Consider the following 23922-nt stretch of genomic DNA (forward strand, 5'->3'; position numbering starts at 1 on the left):
ACCGAGAAGGCCCTGTCCCTTGTCCCCACCAGACACGATTGCAAGGGTGGTAGTACCGAGAGCAGACCCTCTCCAGAAGATCTTAGCAACCTTGATGGTTCATAGGGGAGAATCCGTTCGGACAGGTGAACTGGGCCGGAGTCATTTAGGGATTTATAGGTCAACACCAGCACTTTGAATTGTGCTCAGAAGCTAATTAGCAGCCAGCAGAGCTGGCGCAACAGAAGAGTAGTATGCTCCCTGTACCCCGTTCCTGTTAGTAATCTGGCTGCCACTCATTGGACTAATTGCAGCTTCCAGGCAGTCTTCAGAGGCAACCCCACGTAGAGAGCGTTGCAGTAGTCTATACGGGATGTAACCAGAGCGTGGACCACCATGGCCAAGTCAGACTTCCCAAGGTACGGGCGCAGCTGGCGCACAAGTTTTAATTGTGCAAAAGCCCCCCTGACCACCGCCGAGACCTGGGGTTCCAGGCTCAGCGATGAGTCCAGGATCACTCCCAAACTGTGAACCTGCACCTTCAGGGGGAGTGTAACCCCGTCAAGCACAGGCTGTAACCCTATGCCCTGTTTGGCCTTTCGACTGACCAGGAGTACCTCTGTCTTGTCTGGATTTAGTTTCAATCTGTTGGCCCTCATCCAGTCTGTTACAGTGGCCAACACCGATTCAGGACTTCAACAGCCTCCTTAGTAGCAGGTGGAAAGGAGTGACAGAGTTGGACATCATCTGCGTACAAATGACACCGAACCCCAAAACTCCGGCTTTGGGAGATATGTGTTTGCTTGGAGACCACAGATACTTGTGCTTTAGTTTTCTTTATGAACATCATGAAGTGCCAGTTGGCTTCTTCATGCTGAACATTTTGAATTTGAGAGTTTGTTTTCTGGGTGGTGGCTTCTTTCTGTCATTTCCCCTAGTTTTGGTATTATTTCAGAGATGAGTTAAGTCTTGCCTGTTTCAGCAGACAGGTGTTTTCCCACCCTCGTACCCCATGGAGCCCCCTTATAACTCTCCTCCTGTTAGGTGTGGTTTCCTAGAATATTTCTACTTAGCCAGACAAGGGGAGACAAGCCTGAACATGAACATTCAAAACCAAAAAAATAGGCATCTTGTTCTGATTTTTTTCTTTCTCTTTTCTATGTTCATTTCTTACCATTTCTGGGTACAGGGTGAGTCACTGGGGTTTTACAATGGCCCTTGCCCTGTGTAAATCTGAGAGATCTGGTGACAACCAGGATTATAATATATGTAGTGTGCCAGGAAACCATTGCTTTCATTCACCAGTTAACACCTCAGCATCTTGAGGGTTGTCTTGGCCAGTTTATCACATCTCCTTTCTGGCATCACAATAACTTCCAGTAACTCTCTCTATCATTCATATCTGTGCTGTCGTGCACTGGGCCTACGACAATGTCTGTTTACAGGACATGTTTTCTGTATGCCCAATGGGATGCCGGGATGCCTCAGCTAAAGGGTCCCATAGGTTTCCCAACACAAAGTTCTGTAGAGACTCAAAATAGGTTCAATTAAGTTCTTTATTAAGGCTTAAATCTTTGACAAATGAATTAAATGCTATATAATCTTGAAAAACTAGTAGCTTTCTCGATCTGCCAACAACGGACAGGCAACTACTTGATAAACTGTTCCTATCTTCTTTAGGGAAACCTTCTGACCCCTCCTTGGGCAATATTTCTTTACCCTGCTGGCATGAGGCCCCAACTCCCAGTTGCGTTATGGATAGCCCAAGTGGTCCCTTACCAGGCAATGGTTGCTGTAGATCTGCCAAGCTGGTGTCCTGTAGATTTGCCCCACAAAGGCCGTGGAATCATTCCTTTATTTTCCAGCAAAGCTGGCTATATTCCCCCAGCAAAGCTGTGGAACTGTAAATTTACTCCCTAGCAAAGCTATAGAGGTTTTCCTTTTTCCCCAGCAAAGCTGTAACAAGTGAAGCTTTTTACAGGTGAGGTAGAGAAAAGCCCACACATCCTGCTGTAAAGCTCCAAACTGTGAGACTGAACTAAAAGTCCCCTTTTCCCTCCAAAACTGGGGAAAGGGGCGGATCTAAAGGCTCTAACGATGATTGATAGGTTGTTGGTCCTATGACTGCAACTTGGGGAAAGCTACCCAATTGCAAAATGCATGGCCCAAATGGATTCATGCAAACTAACAGTGCAAGAAAAAAAATTCAAATCTCCTGGCACAGCCGTGCCAGCACAATATCATTATCTATTCATTTGGCATTCTGCAATATGTTCTTTCTTCTCTTTGTCCTTCAGAGACCATTGCTAAAACTGAACTTGTCACCTCATCACTATACCCACAATGTTTGCATTACTGTTTTACTGTTTTTAATGATTGCTTATGTATTGTTTTAACTATGATTTATGTTCAATTGTGGTTTTATTATTGTAATTGTTATGTAGTGGCATCGTAACAGTGCCCATTGTAAGCCGTCCTGAGTCCCCCTTCAAGGGTTGAGAAGTGAAGGGGTTAGAAATATGGTAAATAAATAAATAATTTACTGTGAATATTCTGACACATAGTCTGACTATAAAGGTCTGTTTCTAGACACCTCCATCATCTGAGGAAGTAAGCTTAGGGTGCATCTACATTGTAGAATTCATGCGGCTATGGAATCATGGGAAGTTTCCTGTGGTTTAGTGAGTCATCAACACTGTTTGGCAGTGAACTACAACTTTTGTGATTCCATAACATTGTGCCATGGCAGTTAAAGTGATGTCAAACTGCATGAAGTCTCCAAAAAGTTAACTACCAACTTGGTTTTCTCTAAGTTGCTACAAAATCCCCATACCTCTGGAGTATAATTCAAAATTAACAAAGGAGCAATACCTTTACTGACCACTGAAATATACAAAATGTGTTTCAGTTTACCTATAAAAGGTATTGATGTTTTATAGATGTTGGCTTTTACTGTAGTATTCCCAGCATGGCTGCACATGAATAGGTCTTCTGGAGTATAGACTCCTTAAAGAGAATCTTAACAGCAGGAAGAAAGGAGCTCTGGTGGTCTTAATAGGAAGAATGCATTTCAATACAGATATAAGGATGTGAAATGCTTCTATAGCTTAGGGGATATTGATTATGCTCTGCTTCTTATGCTGTTCATCCAGACTGCTTCGATTGACTGTCGCTGTTCTGTCTTTGTTTTGTTTAACTGCTATTCCTCTAAGAAATGTACCACTTCTTACCAGGCAGCTGGTTTACATCATATCTGCAGTATGTGCAGACTGCAGAGCATAGGATTTCTGCCTTTGGCATTTGGACTTGGTGCAGTGAGCATCATTGGCACCCAGAGTAATGTCTCTTTGATGATTGTAAGCTATATTTGCTCATTCGTGGAATATGCCACCTATCTGAAGAGCAGTCAAAAATCAACTGCATCTTAAATGCACTACTCATTGTGTCATTTAAAAAATACAGTTCCTAAATATTGCATTGAGGTTGAAAAATTGCAACAAGAGAACAAACTGGTTTGGCTCTACTCATTAATTTAGTGCAAAACCAAAGTAGGAGATAGATCAGGAATTCTTAATGAGGGATCTGTGGAAAGATTTCAGGGAGCCTATGAGCTTAAATTGAAGGGGGGAAAATAATTTATTTTGTCTGACCTCGTAACTAAAATATAGAATTTCTGTCACTTATGAATGTATTATTTATTTCATAGCACATTACAGTTGTTGCATTTCTTGAAAAGCCACTTTTATTTATTTATTTATCGTGTCAGGAGCAAACCAAACAGTTGTATTGCATTTTTTAACAAACAAACGAGCAAACAAAGCACAAAGTTTGCAAGCTTGGTGGTTGATTAAATGTCCTTTGACCAGTATCTGGCCACTTGGAGTGCCTCTGGTGTTACTATAAGAAGGTCCTCCATTGTGCATGTAGCAGGGCTCAGGTTGCATTGTAGCAGGTGGTCTGTAGTTTGCTCTTCTCCACACTCGCATGTCATGGATTCCACTTTGTAGCCCCATTTCTTAAGATTGGCTCTGCATCTCGTGGTGCCAGAGTGCAGTCTGTTCAGCGCCTTCCAAGTTGCCCAGTCTTCTGTGTGCCCTGGGGGAGCCTCTCATTGGGTATCAGCCATTGGCTGAGGTTCTGGGTTTGAGCCTGCCACTTTTGGACTCTCGCTTGCTGAGGTGTTCCAGCGAGTACCTCTGTAGATCTTAGAAAACTATTTCTTGATTTAAGTCATTGACGTGCTGGCTGATACCCAGACAGGGGATGAGCTGAAGATGTCACTGCCTTGGTCCTTACACTATTGGTTGCTACTTCCTGGCGGATGTCAGGTGGTGCAATACCAGCTAAACAGTGTAATTTCTCCAGTGGTGTAGGGCGCAGACACCCCTTGTTAATGCAGCATGTCTCATTAAGAGCCACATCCACTGTTTTAGTGTGGTGAGATGTGTTCCACACTGGGCATGCATACTCAGCAGCAGAGTAGCATAGCGCAAGGGCAGATGTCTTCACTGTGTCTGGTTGTGATCCCCAGGTTGTGCCAGTCAACTTTCATATGATATTGTTTCTAGCACCCACTTTTTGCTTGATATTCAGGCAGTGCTTCTTGTAGGTCAGAGCACGGTCCAGAGTGACTCTCGAGTATTTGGGTACGCTGCAATGCTCCAATGGGATTCCTTCCCAGGTAATCCTCAGAGCTCGGGATGCCTGTCTGTTCTTAAGGTGAAAAGCACATATCTGTGTTTTAGATGAATTAGGGATCAGCTGGTTTTCCCTGTAATAGGCAGGTTGAAAAGCCGCTTGCACTCATCCATTACAGTGGTTGTCAGACCTGATACAAGATCACACCCTGCTGTGTACAAACTATTGTGTGACATGCTGATGTTGAGTACCATCTGTTGCTACACTCTGAGAAGGGTGTAGCTGACAAAGGGGTGAAACAAAAAAGGTTAAGGATGCCTGAGTTTATTTGTGAGGATTTTTTCTTGCAAGACTTTAGAATGTGTGCCAATAAAACCCAATCAGGACCATCAGAAGTTGTTCCATATCTGTGTGTCCTACATGTAGTTTTAGAAGGATTTTCCCAGAGTTCGTGAAATGTTATTGTTCAGCCTACAGCAAAGACACTCAAAAATAGGCTGCCTGAAAAACTGGGACTTTAAAAGCATGTTTTCTAATTCTCAATGGAATTAGCTAGGAGTTTTTCTTTTCTTTTCCCCTTCCTTAGTTTTCTGAACACGGTATAGATCTAGTTTGTTGGCAGAGAGGAGATTGGATTGCCAGGTGAACTAAGGGACAGGAAGAGCTTGTACAGAATAAGGAATTTCAGCAGGTTTTGCTCATGTGAAATTTCCGATTTTGCACAATCATTAAAGGAAGAAGAGGCCTGTCACTTATTTCACCTGACAAGCATTCCCTCAGTATTTCTCTCTGCCTGTACACATTATTGTTTTAGTTCTCTTCTATGTTTCTAACTCTGCAGCATTTTCCCATTCCCAGACTCTCCACTTGCAACTTAAATCTCTCTCACACTTAAATTTGACAAAATGAAAGCTGGAGAGGGTTCTGTACATAGTTGTGTATAAAAGGAAATTTCAGCAGTTTTTACTAGGAGCCCCCGGTAGCGCAGTGGGTTAAACCCCTGTGCCGGCAGGACTGAAGACTGACAGGTCACAGGTTCAAATCTGGGGAGAGCATGGATTAGCTCCCTCTATCTGGAGGGGCCCTGCTCTCGGTCCCACCACCCTCACAATCGCGTCTGGTGAGGACAAGGGACAGGGCCTTCTCAGTGGTGGCCCCTCGGCTCTGGAACTCTCTCCCATTGGAGATTAGAACTGCCCCTTCCCTCCTGACCTTTAGAAAGTTGGTGAAAACCTGGCTCTGGAATCTGGCATTTGATGAGTGAGTCAATAACTCTTGACCACATGGACGGATGAGGATGAATGGTGATTTTATTCGGACGACTTGGCCTTATGTAATTATATGATTGTATTTTAATGTTTTATATCAGTGTATTATTGGATATGATGTTTTAAACTATTGTGTATGAATTTCTGTGTTGTAAACCGGTCTGAGTCCCTCGTTGGAGGTGAGAAGACCAGTATATAAAAGTTCTAAATAAATAAATAAATATCAGCTCCAGCTCCACATGCGGGGACATGAGAGAAGCCTCACACAAGGATGGCAAAAACATCAAAACATATGGGCATCCCCTGGGCAACGTTCTTGCAGGCGGCCAGTTCTCTCACACCGGAAGCGACTTGCAGTTTCTCAATTCGCTCCTGACACAACAAAAAAAAAAAGCAGTTAACAAGTGACACTCGTTCAAAGCCTTCTAGACAACCATTAAAGATACTCTCACCCGGTTTCACTCTAGCAACCCTAGGTAATATATTTTTGGACAGTCTTAAGTTAATCTGAGAATTTGAGGCACAAAATGACTAAAGAATTAACCACCTCTGCTGAAGTTCATTTTAAGGGAGACTCTTGGTTTGCTTCTACCGTAACAAGAGGCTTCCAGATTTCTTTCTATGCATCACCACTGTGTTTCAGTCTCAAGATGAGTCTTCTTCATCTTGGAATTTCCAGATATCTTTGATAATATAACCTTGTTGGATGGGAGATTCCAAAGGTTGTAGACCAGATCATTTGGAGGATAATACGTTGGGGAAAGTGGACTAAGAAGAGGCATGATGGAGGCAGTGTGACTCATTGCATTGCCAGTGAAGTTGTTCGATTTGCGTCATATCACTTCCACTTCTTATTCAGAAAACAAGGAAACCACTATACAAGTATGTGTGTGTGTGTGTGTGTGTATGTGTGTGTGTATATATATATACATATATATATATATATTCTCCACAGTACCTTTTTAAATGAGGAAAGTTAAGAAAAACTAGCAATTTTGCAAGAATTAGTAAAAAAAACTGAGAAATATGGAAGGCTTGGTTATCTGATGGGCCTGAAATCAGCAAATGGCATCTGAGTACAGATCTGTGTCCATGATGGTTTTTTGACAGCACAAGAAACAGTTGATAAATACCTCGGTCATTTTATTGTAGGCTTTTCTGAGTGGAAAGCTAAATACTCCTTCAAATTCAAAGAGGTATGCACTTCCTTAAAACTGTAATTTGTGAGTTACCAAAACAGACATCGCCAACAACAGAACTGGAGAGGTGCAATGTTGGGAATGTGGAAGTATGACTTGGATAACCCCACTTCTTATCCCTTCATAGTCATGAATCTCTGTGGTTTACTTTGTGCTTGATATCCACAATCTCTTGCTATAACTCTAACCCAGTGGTTCCCACCCTTTTTTTGACCAGGGGCCACTTGACTAGGGACCACTCTCCAACATTAGTTACAAAAAGATTACGAAACAGTTTTTGGTCAACTTTAGATTTGGTTTGATTATTTGGGGTGCTGATTAAGAAAATGGCATTGGATAGACCACATCAGCTCTAGTTTCTGATACAGAACATATGCCATCCAATAGTCACCATGTGCTCACTCACAGAAAACCGTATTTGATAAGTCTCGGCACTATAAGAGGGTTTCACAAGACCAATTGCTCTCTCTACAACAGTGTAGTAACAGTTAGGCTGCAGTCCATATTTTAGTTCTTGCGGACCACTGGTGGTCCACGGACCACAGGTTGGGAACTACTTCTCTAACCTATGTCATAGAGTAGGTAAAGTAGAAATAGGAACTGTGAGTCCTAGCTTCTTTTCATTAGAAAAAAATGGTATATAAGTGAAACAAATAAATATGCAATAACTACATTTCATTCCCCACCCCCCACTGCCTTGATATGTCTGGACCTGCAAATAGGGCCTGTCAAACACCTGGAAAAGCATAATGCTATCCTCTGTTTTTGCTTGTTTTTGCAACTTTAGTTCATTCTTAAGCAGGTCTGCACACAGTTTTTAATTAGATTTATATATTCGTGTGTGTAAATTCTTCTGAAATCTGCAGTTTTTTTCTTACGCACTGTGAAGTAGGTCATGTTTAGCCATTGAGATTTAATTGCTTTCAAAGGGAATCAGCAAAGAAAAGAAGAAACTGGATCATTTTCTAACTGCTTCTGTGTGACACATTGTCCTACTTAAGGCTGTTCTAGGAGTTCTCTGACAAATTCACGGCTGGTCAAAGGATCATCCATGTGACTAAGCCCTAAAGAATAGTCTGACCTCCTCTATCTGCTGTGTATCTTCTAAAATATTTATGTTGAAGGAGCTCCAGTCTAAATGCACTTTTCTCAAAAGTCGGTCAGCCAGAATTCAGCTGCAGTCAGGTACAATAATGCATGCCTTGCTTATGATGAGATAAGACCACTGGTGTATGTTCTTAAAAGCAGTTCAGATAGATAGATAGATAGATAGATAGATAGATAGATAGATAGATAGAGTTCCTGCTACAGTTGTTTTCACACTAAAGTTTGGGTCAACAAAACAGTATTTGTCTTTTGAAAAATGATATATTTATGGTAGCCTAATCAAATATGTTTGTTTACCGAAGGAAATTGCACATATTTTGGCATGATTCCCGTGTTTCTCTTTCAAAGACGGTCCTCCTGATTCTATTTAATAGGCAGTGAAAAAATCTGTTGGCACCTCAAGACATGCATTCATATCTGAAAGAACAAATATAGGAGCAGAACTCAGGAACACTTTAGGTATGTGCAGGAGGGTAACCATGTTAGTCTGTTGCAGCATCTTAGAGATTTACCATTTTATTATGGTGTAAGTATTCGTGAATGATGTGGCATGTAGCCCACAAAATCTTATGCCATAATAAACTTGACGCAGTCTTTACAACTCCGCAAAACACTTTTAAGTGTGTGTGTTCCAGAATTATGTATTTATTATTATTATTATTATTAAACTTTATTTGTACCCCGCTAGCATCTCCCGAAGGATTTGATACAGCTTACACAGGCCAAGGCTTCAACACACAACATAACAATGCAATCTAAACAAATCAAACAATTAAAACAGAATATTATGCTGCTTGTGGTTTAGGGATTCATGAGCGTTATGGAAAAAGCACTTTGAGAACCCACATCCATTCTCTCAAGATACACATTATACAGGTTGGGTATCTTTGATATGTTAACGATGAGGCCCAAATCTAAACATGAAATTCCTATATGTTTCATATACACCTTATACACAAAGCCTGAAGTTAATTTAAACAATATTTTAATAATTTGTGCATTAAGCACATTTTAGATGATTTCTACCTGGTTTTTGAAGTATTTCTGTTTCTGAGCCTTCCATAAACAGGCTGCTGCCATATATCCAAGGCCCCTTCAACACAACTGAATAAAATCTCACATTTTCTGATTTGAACTGGAATATATGGCAGTGTTGACTCAGATAAACTACTTCAAAACAGTTTTTGTGAGATTTTCTACCTTTATATTCTGGGTTATATGGCTGTGTGGAAGGGCCCCATGTCACATGTACACTCACTCAATGGCATCTGCAAGATCAAAGAGGGGTGATTGCATGTGTAGCTTCCACATGGGGTCTACACTGCCATATAAAATCCAGATTATCTGCTTTGAACTGGATTATATGGCAGTTTAGACTCAGATAATCCTGTTCAAAGCCGATAATGTGGATTATATGGCAGTATAAAAGGGGCATAAGAGAATCCCAAATTGGCCTGATCTTTTTGGACAAGGTATTGGAAATATGGTCCTTGGATTGCAGGTACTGCGCTTTGTCCCTATTCCTGTCATTAAATTTGCTGTGTTAGTGTATGTGGGAATGGGAGGCATATCTCTTTTAGACAAGGCACTGTATACCTTGCTTGCAGGTGGATTTGAGCCCCTGGAGACCACCTAAAAGTGGAATTCTTGTAAATGGGGTATGTGGGAATTATATTTTTTGCTTGAAAGAGAAAATGGCTTTATATTTACTACCATTGCAGCTGGGTATCCTGATCAGCAGCAGACCAACAGCTTTCAACAGCATGAACAGCAAAGTGTAGTAGCTGCAGAAGAAGAACCCTTAGTAGTAGCCCAGCAAGAGGAGCAAACAGAAGCCAGCACTTCAAGGCAGGCTGCTGAAGAGTTAACTGCTCCTTCTCATGTACAATTTTGCATAGAGTAAGCTCAATTACACAAGTTTGTCAGGTTAGCTAAGAAACAGGTTATTCACAAGCAACACCTGTGCCTTAGCATAAAAAACTCTCAAGTTTGCAGTCTTGTTGCTGGAGGCAACGTCTTGCTGGATGGTGTTATCAAGAACTTGTTGTGTGACTGACTTTGTGAACCCTGGACCAGACTTGGACTTAAGTATTTGGATTCTGTCTTTCAGTTAGTTATACTGTTGCTTACTGACTTGTTTGTCCTCAGAATGTGGATACTGACAACTGACACTCTGCTTGTGGATGTAGGCTTTGATTCAAGAACTCTCTGTGTTTGAGTGTGAATGAGGCACATCATGACTCTGAGTCTCTGAAAGTTGATGACCCTGTTTCATGAGAAATTAAGTACTATCCAGGAAAGGCTGAACTGAACATTGCTTGAGTTATTTGGGCATTGTGTAGTATTTAGGAACTTCTGTGGTTTCACAGAAAATCTGATCAGAAGATATGAAGACTCCTATTAACTTAAACTAAGGACAAAATGTAGCCCTGTGGCACACTGTAGCATAAATACCCGAAGGTATCTCCTCAGTTTCCAAGCATCTCCCTCTGAAAACAACCAGCCCAATAGGATCACATTGCACCCAATGATATTCGCCAAGAGTTTGCATAGAAAGTTTGAACATGGTGTGGTGCTTACTCTATTGTATGAAAGAATAAAATGATCACTGTAGATTTCAGTACTTTTATTCCATTAATACTACCAAGTAAGTGTACATGTGTGTTGATATTATGCTAACGCATAGAACAGTGTTTCTCAACCTGGGGGTCGGGGGCCCTGAAGGGGTCGCGAGGGGGTGTCACAGGGGTCTCCAAAGACCATCAGAAAACAGTATTTTCTGTTGGTCATGAGAGTTCTGTGTGGGAAGCTTGGCTCAATTCTATCGTTGGTGGGGTTCAGAATGTCTTTGATTGTAGGTGTACTATACATCCCAGCAACTACAACTCCCAAATGCCAAGGTCTTTTCCCCCCAAACTCCACCAGTGTTTACATTTGGGCATATTGAGAATTCCTGCCAAGTTTGGTCCAGATCCATCATTGTTTGAGCCCACAGTGCTCTCTGGGTGTAGGTGAACTACAACTCCCAAACTAAATGCACTTTACACTGATTTAGGATTGCTTGTACGCTTTCATCAAACCCTTCCACCAAACCCTTCCAGTATTTTCTGTTGGTTGTGGAAGTTCTGTGTGCCAGGTTTGGTTCAATTCCATCATTGGTGGAGTTCGGAATGTTCTTTGATTGTAGGCGAACTATAAATCCCAGCAACTACAACTCCCAAATGTTAAGGTCTGTTTTCACCAAACTCCGCCAGTGTTCACATTTGGGCATACTGAGTATTCCTGCCAAGTTTGCTCCAGATCCATCATTGTTTGAGTCTACAGTGCTCTCTGGATGTCGGTGAACTACAACTCTCAAACTCAAGGTTAACACCTTTTCTGTTGGTCGTGGGAGTTCTGTGTGACAGGTTTGGTTCAATTCCATCATTGGTGGAGTTCAGAATGCTCTTAGATTGTAGGTAAACTATAAACTACAGCAATTACAACTCCCAAATGACAAATTCAACCCCCCCCCCCCCCCCCAAACCCACCAGTATTCAAATGTGGGCGTTTTGGGTATTTGTGCCAAATTTTGTCTAGTGAATGAAAATACATCCTGCATATCAGATATTTACAATGCAATTCATAACAGTAGTAAAATGACAGTTATGAAGTAGCAACGAAATAATGTTATGGTTGGGGGTCACCACAACATGAAGAACTGTATCCAGGGGTCGCAGCATTTGGAACATTGAGAACCACTGGCATAGAAGGACAAAGCATGGCCCTTGAGGTGTTGCTGAACTGCAGCTCCCAACATCCTTCATAATTGGCTACACTGGCTAGCATTGCTGAGAGTAGCAATCCAGCAACCTCCATAGGACTGTACTTTGTACCTTGCCTATTTGAATAGTTGCTCTATTAAAAGAAAGTGGAGTAAAGAAAAAAATGAAGGTCAAACTCCCTTTCCAAAGTAGAGCAAGAAGCATTAAGCTTGCCACCTAGTGTTAACATTGTTCTGAAATATGGGAAATCTATTATGTATGAATAATACGTATTATGCATAAGTAATGAAGCAGTGGGTGGAAGAGAAAAACGCCATGGCCAGGACTGAAACATCTGTGAAACTATTTCCGTGATCTTGAGGGTGCTTTAAATTTATTTTTCTCCAGTAGAACTCAAATCTCAGCAATGCCACATTATAACTTACTTTTAAGACTGAACATAATTTCAAAAGCAGCGTGACATATGATGTATGGGTTTGTGGTTGTAATAACACATATACCAAATGGTGCATTACACTGGGTGGATATAGATCTCTAATGTGAACCATGGTGGGGATCCTGCCTCTATTACATGCAACAGTTCTGTATAATGTTTCTTTAGCCCTTGAAATGCTCATGTAATCTCTTCATCACCACTTTTTTCTCTCAAATGGAAAACATTTCAGCATGCTTCCATTTACTGCTGTTGTGCTGAATACCAATGCCAGTGTTTTCCCCTTCCAGTACTATTTGCAGCTTGTATTTGATCACTATGACAACATGAAGCTTATTCTCAGCTGTGGGCAGACAATGACGGTATTCAGATGATCATATCTCAGCTTAATAACTTTTTGACCACAATATGTGTTCCCTTCCCTGTTTTTCCTATACATGAAGTCCCTTCCCTATTCCTTTTGTGAAATATGTCATTAGCCAGGAGGTCTTCATCCAACCATAGTTTCCTGTTTTGTATGTACTGGGAACCATAGTTTCCAAATGTGGATATGTTTAATTACAGGACTTCTGTAGTGAAATTTATTTATTTCATATCAAAAGCATTGCATAAATTAGTATAAAATGGACAAAAACAGAAGGTGTGCAAGCGGCTAAATATCTTTTGACCAAAAATGGGCAACAGCAATGGCATTGTCCGTAGCTTCCAAAAACAACAACAACAACAACAACAACAACAACAATACTTTATTTATATACTGCTCGATCTCCCCAAGGGGACTCAGAACGGTTCCCAAATAATATCACAAAACATACATAGTAAAAACAACATAACCATAAGATTAACAAACAAAATATAAACATAACAATTGGCGTCATGTTAGTTGTTAGTTTTGTTAGGCAATCCCTCGTTTTTCGAGGATCATTGTTTTCCAGTATTCTTGTGGGTCCGTATGTGGCTGTGGAGCCCTATTCTTGCTCTTCATCTTCTTCCGCAGTGACGGCATTGGTTTCCAGGTGGAAGGCGGTCTCAATCGAGATTGGCTTGACGCACCTTCCTCTTGACACGCTTCTCCCTTTCGCCCTCCATTCGTGCCTCTTCAAATTCTGCAGCACTGCTGGTCACAGCTGACCTCCAGCTGGAGCGGTCAAGGGCCAAGGCTTCCCACTTGTCAGTGTCTATGCCAGAGTTTTTAAGGTTGGCTTTGAGCCCATCTTTAAATCTCTTTTCCTGTCCACCAACATTCCGTTTTCCGTTCTTGAGTTCAGAGTAGAGCAACTGCTTTGGGAGACAGTGGTCGGGCATCCGGACAATGTGGCCGGTCCAGCGGCTCTTCAATGCTGGTGGTCTTTGCTTCTTCCAGCATGCTGACGTTTGTCCGCTTGTCTTCCCAAGAGATTTGCAGGATTTTCCAGAGGGAGCGCTGATGGAATCGTTTCAGGAGTTGCATGTGACGTCTGTAGACAGTCCACGTCTCGCAGGCATATACCAGGGTTGGGAGGACAGTAGCTCTATAAACAAGTAGCTTGGTATCCCTACGGATGTCCCGGTCCTCAAACACTCTCTGCTTCATTCGGAAAAATGCTGCGCTCACAGAGCGCAGTCAACAACTTGTGAACCAGAACTGATTTTGAGGCCATCCATTTGAGTATGGCATGTTGAGAACTGTTTTTAGCAGGCAAACCCTCCATTTGAAAAAAACTACATTTGGATGTGCACAGACATGCACATACACATACACACATACATCATTGCTAAACAGGCTTCTTTTCCTTTTTGTGGGATACAGCTTTTCTGCAGAGTCCACTGTAACACTTGCACCTAGCTCTAACAGACAAGAGTTCTGTTGCTGACAAGATAACACTTCCCTTTCTCTTCCCATTATTCCTGCAAAAGAGGTTCTCCATATTGCTAAATTATAACTGTAGAAAGTTGAGATGAACTGTGTACGCAGAGCTATAGGTGAGAGTATGTTTCTCTCAATATATACCTCCCCAGTTGCGGTCTGCCTCTTAACATCTCTGATAACTTGAGGAGTCTTGTGCTTATATCTTATTTTCAGTTTAGAAAGATACAATGATTAAAATGTTGGAGAACAGTTTCACAGTAATGCTTCATAGTGTTTTCTGTGTATGTATGCAGAAGATTACTGGCACCTGAAATGCTTTAATTTTTCCTTTATTGCCATCTTGTGGTGAGATAGAGGTGTCAAATCCAAAGTATCTGTTTTATGAATGGGAATTGATAGAATCAGATGCTGTTCTTGTATTTCAACCAGTACCCTCAGACATTATAATCAGCCTCCAAATTGAACTCATAAGCCCTAGATATAGATTTAAAGTGTAGTCTTGGCAGTTCAAAAGTGAGATACATGGTGTGGATTTAAGTACTGTTTCTTTTCTACCTCTGGCCTCTCATTTTGAGCGGTCAGGCCTTGGATTGAGTCTCCCAACTCTGTCTCATAACTCAGTGTCAACACCTACTTTTACTTACTATCAGTGCTTATTCTGTTATGCCTGGACATCAGTGGATGTACCTCCGGCTTCAGAAAAACAAACTGAGGCAGTTGTGCTTTCTGTCTGTGATCCCATATTTTCTGTTTTGAATTGGAATATATGGCAATGTGGACTCAGATAACCCAGTTCAAAGCAGATATTGTGGGATTTTCTGCCTTGATATTATGGGTTATGTGGCTATGTGGAAGGGCCCTGTGATGCTCAAGAATGGGAAGAAGCTGCATTAAAGTAGCTTCATCCTTATCCCCCCCCCCTTTTTTTGTCATGTCAGGAGCGACCTGAGAAACTGCATGTCGCTTCTGGTGTGAGAGAATTGGCCGTCTGCAAGGACATTGCCCAGGGGATGCCCGGATGATTTTTGATGTTTTATCATCCTTGTGAGAGGCTTCTCTCATGTCCCCGCATGAGGAGCTGGAGCTGATAGAGGGGGCTCATCCGCCTCTCCCCAAACTCGAACCTGCGACCTGTCGGTCTTCAGTCCTGCCAGCACTGGGGTTTAACCCACTGCGCCACCGGGGGCTCCTACCCATAACCACAGGGTTATTATTATCAAAATACGTTCAAAGGAATGGTTAATTAAAACGTTCGAAGTTAGAAGCATGGACAGCTTATCGCATCAGACATAGACAAAATAATTCAATGGCAGATTGGAATTTAGTAATGAAGTATATGGAACACAAAAAATGGAAATATTAATATAAACATTATTAGGAGAAGGGTGGGCAGCCCCTAAACTTTCTAAGAAGGGGAGGTTGGATGTACAAAGAAGAGAAAGAAACAGAAGATAGATCCCATGAAGGAGTAGATGGGAAGCCAATCAACCCCTTATCCTCTCCTTAAACTTCCCTCCCTTTTCTAACCCTATCCCTCCCTTCCCCCTTCAATTTTAACCCATAAGCATCACCCAGATCCTTAAATTACCTACCTTACCCATCCTTTCCCCATCTCTACCTTCCCAAGATCCCCTCTCCTCTTTCCCTATCTTACTATTTAATGCTACTATGAAAAACTTTTCAATAAAGATATATTAAGAAAAATACTTGCAGGGAGCAATAGGTATTTTATTCGATATATCCTCTAAAATATTACAAATGACCCATAAGAATAGAAACTAGACAATAGGAAGTGAGAAAAATCTACCCCTCTGAAAGGAAATTCACTCCTGAAAAAGTTATCATGGGGGAAAGTTTCTCAACTGAAGCTTTATCACCAATCCTTGTTTCCACAAGTGATATTTTTCAAAATTCAATTATCACAGGAACAGAAACCCTTCCCTATGCAATCCAAAGAAGAGAGAGAGAGATATGGAATTACACTTAAAATGTACTTACATATAAATTAAACTTAAGAACAAACCTACGATAACTATCTTGTTTGTAACTTGGAGATCTATATATATAAATCTGTTAGGTTGGTTCAACCGGAAAGCAAAACTCCACAACCCCCCAACAAAACTTAACCAAAATTCCCATGCCCATAACACAACCCACAAGGTACAAACATATCTACTCAAAATAAAAAACAACACAACAACACACTCACAAAACGGCAAAACAACAAAACTCAAAAAACCCAAACGAAACTTAACCAAAATTCCCATGCCCATAACACAACCCAAAAGGTACAAACATAGCTACTCAAAATGAAAAACAACACAACAACATACTCACAAAACGGCAAAACAACTGAGCATGCGCATTGGTGCCCAGCCGCAAGTTCCCTGGCGCGTGCACACAGCCTTCCGGCCAACGTTCCCTCTGCAGAAGCCATGCCCACTCCAAGCCCCGCCGCGCCGCTTCCCGCACACACACACACCCTGCCGCATGCACACACACAACCCCACGCTCCATCACTCCCCCTGCCACCGCACGCACACACGCAACCCCACGCTCCATCACTCCCCTGCCGCCGCACACACACATGCAACCCCACTCCCCCCGCCGCCGCACACACACACGCAACCCCACGCTCCATCACTCCCCCCGCCGCCACACACACACGCAACCCCATGCTCCATCACTCCCCCCGCCGCCGCACACACACACGCAACCCCATGCTCCATCACTCCCCCTGCCGCCGCACACACACACGCAACCCCACGCTCCATCACTCCCCCGCCGCCACACACACGCAACCCCACTCCCCCCACCGCCGCAGACACACACGCAACCCCAGGCTCCATCATTCCCTCCGCCGCCGCACACACACACGCAACCCCACGCTACATCACTCCCCTGCCGCCGCACACATACACACGCAACCCCACGCTCCATCACTCCCTCCGCCACCGCACACACACACGCAACCCCACGCTCCATCACTCCCTCGCCGCCGCACACACACACGCAACCCCATGCTCCATCACTCCCCCCGCCACCGCACACACACACGCAACCCCACGCTCCATCACTCCCTCGCCGCCGCACACACACACACAACCCCACGCTCCATCACTCCCCCCGCCGCCGCACACACACACGCAACCCCACTCCCCCCGCTGCTACACACACACACGCAACCCCAAGCTCCATCATTCCCCCCGCCGCTGCACACACATAATCGTCCAGATATCTACCTCAACTTTGATAAGTTTTACTATAGGCCACAGCAACGCGTGGCAGGGCACAGCTAGTTACCTGTATTCCTTTCAGGCTTGTTTTCAGCATGCTGGGGCTCTGGCCAGTGGGAAAAGGCCCCCTTTTCTGTAAAAATACCTTTGGATTTAGTTCTTGGTGTATTTTCCGAGACATAATTTGCATCTTGTGATAGGTGCCTGTTTCCTGTGGTAGCTGTTGCATCTATCTGACTTGTTCTCAGTTCTAGTAAAGCAAACTTTCTTTTTATATAAGCTGCATTGTAATCCCAACAACACTGTCATTCTTTTTTTTTACAGAACAACTATTTGGTGTTCATGGCAGAACTCTTCTGGTGGTTTGAAGTAGTGAAGCCTTCATTTGTCCAGCCTCGAGTTGTAGTTCATCCCCAAGGTATTTGTTTGGAGCTTCATATTATGCTAATAGGATGATGTTAAAATAGCTTTATCTCAATGTATTACTTCCTGGACGGCTGTAATTATTTTTTAATGTGGACTGCTAAAGAGAAAAATCTGAAAAGAGAAGGAATCAGAAAATAGAATAAAAGCAACCACAGGGATGATAAAATAAAGCATACAAAAGACTTTCTTAAATGCCTAAGAATTTTTTAAAAAAAATCTTCCACTTGACACTCAAAAGAGTCTGTATGAGTGGGGAGGATATGCTACAGACTGGTTTCACAACTGAAAAGGCTGTGCCACTGACATCCCTTCTAGTCACCATATCTAGTTACCTTATCTGCCTAGAGACTTAACAGATAATGGAAGTAAAAACTAGTTCTTACCTGGAAGAGCATTGATAACCTATGCAGAAGTTGTAAAATGAGTGTAGTATTTTCAGGCCACTATGTTTCTATGAGTCGCTGAAAGCTTGCTTATATCTTGGCTTTAGTTTATTTTGCCACAATTTATACATTGGAAATGTTTTTATTTTAGCTGAACCCACAAAGCAAGCATCTTCCCTTTCTGCTGCAAATGCCAATAGAAGACACTATCCTGATGTTTCACGTGATTCTGAGCTGACAGCAAGGTAAATTTATTTTTGTGTATGCATTTATCAAGCAAGTGGTAGCTAAGAAAGCAATTGATATATTTTTGCTTTAGTTTTTTCTCCTTAAAAAATGCCAGGAACATATGTGCCAAATTTGGTATTCTTTAAGCTAGTTTATATGGATCTGGTTTTTGTGCATTGTGTTATATATTTTCTACCTGATATTTTTGCAGTTGCCATTTTCATTTTATAGAAATAGTTTTGATAGGGCTTTTAAAAGGGTCACTTCAACACACCCTGCTTTCCAAGTACCGCATATACTCGAATATAAACCGAGTTTTTAGGGGCTGAAAAATTCCCCTTTGGCTTATATTCGAGCCAAGCAGCGGCCAAGGCAGACAGTTCTTTGTCTAGATCAGGGGTCCTCAAACTAAGGCCCGGGGGTCGGATATGGCCCTCCTAGGTCATTCACCCGGCCCTCGCTCAGGGTCAATCTAAGCCTGAAACGACTTGAAAGCACACAACAACAACAACAACAACAATGCTATCTCATCAGCCAAAAGCAGCCCCACGCTTCCCATTGAAACACTAATAAGTTTATATTTATTAAAATTGTTCTTCATTTTAATGATTGCATTGTTGTTAAGTGTTTTTTGCACTACAAGTAAGATATGTGCAGTGTGCACATATCTTATTATAGTTTTTTTCACATTATAATCTTATAATAGTTTTTTTCACACTATAATCCGGCCCTCCAACAGTTTGAGGGACTGTGACTTGGCCCTCGGTTTAAAAAGTTTGAGGACCCCTGGTCTAGATGTTCTTCTTATTATTAATTTTAATATTATTAAGCCTGGGTGGCCATCATATGTTGGGGATGTTTTGATTGTGCTTTCCCTGCATGAAGGTGACCACAAGCCAGGCATATCATGATCTGATCACCATACTCAATATATCCCATATGCATGGGGGTATTGGGGTAATGATACAAAAAGGTTTGCTAGGGTAAACCCTCTTTCACTCAGACTCAGCCCCCCCCCCCCCCCCGAATCGAAATCCTGGCTACGGGCCTGCCACAAGTTGAACACTAGCCCAAAGTATGATGCTGCAACTGAAAAGGCCAATGTGATTTTAGGCTGCATCAATTAAAGACTGAGAGAAAGTGAAAGCGAACTGATATGAAACTTTACCTCAGCTGGTTTTTTAATTGCTTTTAATGATCATTATTCCATGCAACTGTTTCTTTTAACTTACTGGACAATATTTACTATTGTCTTTTAATGTTTTGTTTATATAGGCATTGAATGTTTGCCTGTTACTATGTTGGAAGCCACTCTGAGTTCCCATGGGGAGATAGGGCGGGGTAGAAATAAATTATCATCATCATCATCATCAGTTATTGTTGATACCATAGTGTTTTTGTTGACCCTCCTTTTCTACTTAAAGAGCTAGTTTTCTGTTTTTCTTTGAAATACAGTAAATATTAAAAAACATTTAACCTACTGATGCCTCAATTAATGTAATTTTATGGGTATCTATTTTTATTTTTGAAATTTACCATTAGCTGCTTCATTTTCCATCCCACAAGTCAATAAATTTTCCTAATTTCTTGTGGTAAAATTAGGTGCCTCGGCTTATAATCGGGTAGGCTTATACTCAAGTATATATGGTATATGCTAACAAGAACTGAATAGGTTGAAGAGCTAGCCTCACCTACCTGAAGGCCTCGGCCCTTTGATAAGTCTGAAAGCTAAGTCTTCAGGCTTGCAGAATCTGCTTCATTTTTCACTAGAACGCCAATATCTACTAGAACCACAGCCAGATGTTAGAGCGGGTGGAAGAGCCAATTATGTTTTGAACCTAATGAGCCATGTGGTAGGGCAATTTACATGTATAAATCTACACATTGGCTCCAGGATTCAAAGTACTAAATTTTAATTTGAGATTTGTTACCCTATTGGGGATTAGACACATGCTGATCTACTGCAAATCATTCAGAGATCCACCAGTAAATTTCAATCCACCTTCTGTCCTCCCTAGTCTAATAAGAAAGGCCTTAAAATACAGATAAACTGGAATTATTTATTCCAAGTCTTCTAAACAAGAGTGAAGGGATTTTGTCTGCATTAGAAGGACCATCCATAACATGATTCTGCTTGGTCCCATTTCATCACATTTACTCGTGGAATTATTAAAGCTTTGTGGAATCAAATATCTTGTTTAAGTATCTGTCACCCTATTCACCAGGGAAGTCAATTAGTCTTTATACATCATCGGAGTAAATACACTCATAATATTTGTCTGGGATACATTCTCCATGGTTTTCTAACAGCACCCTTTAACCTCTTTAAAAGCCCAGCGGGCATTGTGAGAATCAAAAGAACTTTGTTTCCCCCCTATGTTTCTGTTCTTTACACGAACTATGCACTTAGCTGACCCTAACACGGCTAGTCCCCAATGCATTCAGCAAGTGCTTTCCAGCTAGAAACAGGGCTTGCCTTTAAAACAGAAACCAGAACTTGAAACCATTGCATGATGAACAGTCTTGGTTTTTGACTTTTACATTTTCATACTATAGTTTAAGGAAGTTACTTACTTTACTTAGGCCAGGGGTCCTCAAACTAAGGCCCGGGGGCTGGATATGGCCCTCCAAGGTTATTTACCCGGCCCTCGCTCAGGGTCAACCTAAGTCTGAAACGATTTGAAAGCACACAACAACAACAATCATATCTCATCAACAAAAAGCAGGCCCACTCTTCCCATTGAAATACTAATAAGTTTATATTTGTTAAAATTGTTCTTCATTTCAATTAGTGTATTGTTTTTAAGTGGTTTTTTTTTTTGCACTACAAATAAAATATGTGCAGTGTTCATAGGAATTCATTCATTTTTTTTCAAATTATAATCCGGTCCTCCAACAGTTTGAAGGACTGTGACCTGGCCCTCTGTTCAAAACGTTTGAGGACTCCTAACTTAGGCGATCCCTCATTGTACAAGTAAGATAGCCTTCCAAGATCAGTGTACTGGTGGGTTCATACGTGACTGTGGAGCCCTATTCTTGATCTGCATGTTCTTCCGCAATGAGGTGGAAGGCAGTCCCAGTCACAGTTGGCTTGATGTGCCTTCCTCTTGGCACATTTCTCTCTTTCATGCCTCTTCAAATTCTACAGCACTGCTGATCACAGCTGATCTCCAGCTGGAGAGCTCAAGTGCCAGGGCTTCCCAGTTTTCAGTGTCTATGCCAGAGTTTTTAAGGTTGGCTTTGAGCCCATCTTTAAATCTCTTTTCCTGCCCACCAACATTTCATTTTCCATTCTTGAGTTCAGAGTAGAGCAACTGCTTTGGGAGACGGTGGTTGGGCATCCGGACAACGTGGCCGGTCCAGCAGAGTTGATGGCAGAGGACCATTGCTTCAGTGCTAGTGGTCTTTGCTTCTTCCAGCACGCTGACATTTGTCCGCTTGTCTTCCCAAGAGATTTGCAGGATTTTTCGGAGGCAACACTGATGGGATCGTTCTAGGAGTTGTATGTGATGTCTGTAGATAGTCCACGTCTCGCAGGCGTATAGCAAAGTTGGGAGGCCAATAGCTTTATAAACATATGCCAGTTTATAACTATGCCAGTTTAAGGAAGTATGATACCCTCGTGCAGATAATAGCTTCTCTTATAGTTCCGAGACAAGCTACATGCAGTTATGAAATTTTATTTAACTGAATGACTTCCTTGAGGGTAAAAATAATTTATTTAAAGCATTTATATTCCACCCTTCTCACCCCAAAGGGGACTCAGGGCGGAGCACAACATATATACGGCAAACATTAAATGCCGTAACATTTAATGTTTAAGGAGCTCCATTGGCTGCCATTTACCTACTGAACCCAATTCAAGGTGCAGGTGCTTACCTACAAAGCCCTAAACAGTTTGGGACCTGCCTACCTGCGTGACCGCATCTCTGTGTATGAACCCACGCGCTCCCTTCGTTCATCCGGAGAGGCCCTGCTTACGATCCCACCTGCGTCACAGGCGCGTTTGGTGGGGATAAGGGACAGGGCCTTCTCTGTGGTTGCCCCCCGACTCTGGAACAACCCCCCCCCCCAAAGACATTAGACTAGCACCCACGTTGGCAGTCTTCAGGAAGAATCTGAAGACCTGGTTATTCCGATGTACCTTTCCGGAATAGGATCATCTTCAGCACTACGTCCCAGAAGGACTTTATTAGAGTTTAAGACTCTCTGCACATTGCACTTGCATGGAAATCCAACATACCACCTCTCACACCCAGCACTTTTTAACCTGTACCCATCACTGGCCCAGCCCCTGGTTTTTATTGCGTAATGATGTATTGTTTTGTTATTGCTTTTGTTTTAATTTGCTTTAAATTGTATTGTTATTGTTTTGTTGTTGTTGTTGTGGTGAGGCCTTGACCTTTGTAAGCCGCATCGAGTCCTGCGGGAGATGCTAGCGGGGTACAAATAAAGTTTAATAATAATAATAATAAAATAAACTATAAATATATATTAAAAATAAGTTGTATTGCAGTATTACTGAATGCCTTTTCGCAAGATACTGTTCCATTAAAAAGGCTGGATTTGAAATCTTAATAAATAATTTTAACTGCACCAAGTCATCTGTTGATGTTTTCACATAAGTATTCAGCTCTGCACTTTGTTGTTTTTCAGCATGGAGGGCCCATCCCATCAGATTTCTCCCACCAGCCATGGACACCAACAGCCTTATTCCTCTGCTGCAGGTATGAGTGTAAAGGGGAAAGATTAGAGGTTTGGCTTATTGAAACCTAGCTGGAACCAGGGGTATCTCTTCTGCTTTCTATAGAAGGAGTTTTCTCTCTCTCGCACACACACCAAGTCATTTTTAATGAACTGTCATGAAGAGTCAGAAGCAACTGAATGAATAAACAACAACAACAAATTACTTTTATATGGTGCTAGACATGGCTTGACAAATTGTCAGTTTTATTATTATTCCCTCCTTCTAAGGAGCCAGGTCTCTCTTCTGTCTCCTGCCCCATGACTCATGCATTGATTTAGGTAATGCTGAAGGTAAAACTTTCCCAGCACAAGCCAGCAAGCTTTGAATACACAGTTAGTTGGTTCTCCCAACTGGGGCATAACACTCTATTCACTGCAGGGCACTGCAATGGATTGGGGATGGTGAGACAAGATAATAACAATTATTATTATTTGATTCACGGCAAGATTAGTACACAGCAAATAAGGTCACTATGCTGGCTTTTGTATTCGATCACATGTCGGACACTTCATTATTATTATTATTATTATTATTATTATTATTATTATTATTAGAAACACAACAAGATGAGTCCACAGCAGACACTCTGCTGGCTGTTGAATTGGATCACACGTCAGACACTTCCCAAGTGTCTAGGACTATGTGATGTATCGGCGAATGATGCG

The 23922-nt window shown here is 41.9% G+C and overlaps 1 protein-coding gene across 4 annotated transcripts in view; it reads left to right on the forward strand.

The window, feature by feature from the left end:
- Positions 1–23922, forward strand: part of CAMSAP2 (calmodulin regulated spectrin associated protein family member 2) — a 137013-nt gene that overhangs the window by 89362 nt on the left and 23729 nt on the right. For all 4 annotated transcript variants that reach the window (XM_067467569.1, XM_067467571.1, XM_067467570.1 and 1 more), the window contains 3 exons: positions 17798–17891; positions 18434–18527; positions 23167–23237. In XM_067467569.1, coding sequence (XP_067323670.1) covers positions 17798–17891; positions 18434–18527; positions 23167–23237 — 259 coding nt within the window. The remainder of the gene's footprint in view (positions 1–17797; positions 17892–18433; positions 18528–23166; positions 23238–23922) is intronic.

The sequence above is a fragment of the Anolis sagrei genome, chromosome 4 (assembly GCF_037176765.1).
Source record: "Anolis sagrei isolate rAnoSag1 chromosome 4, rAnoSag1.mat, whole genome shotgun sequence".
In the NCBI taxonomy this organism is placed as follows: domain Eukaryota; kingdom Metazoa; phylum Chordata; class Lepidosauria; order Squamata; family Dactyloidae; genus Anolis; species Anolis sagrei.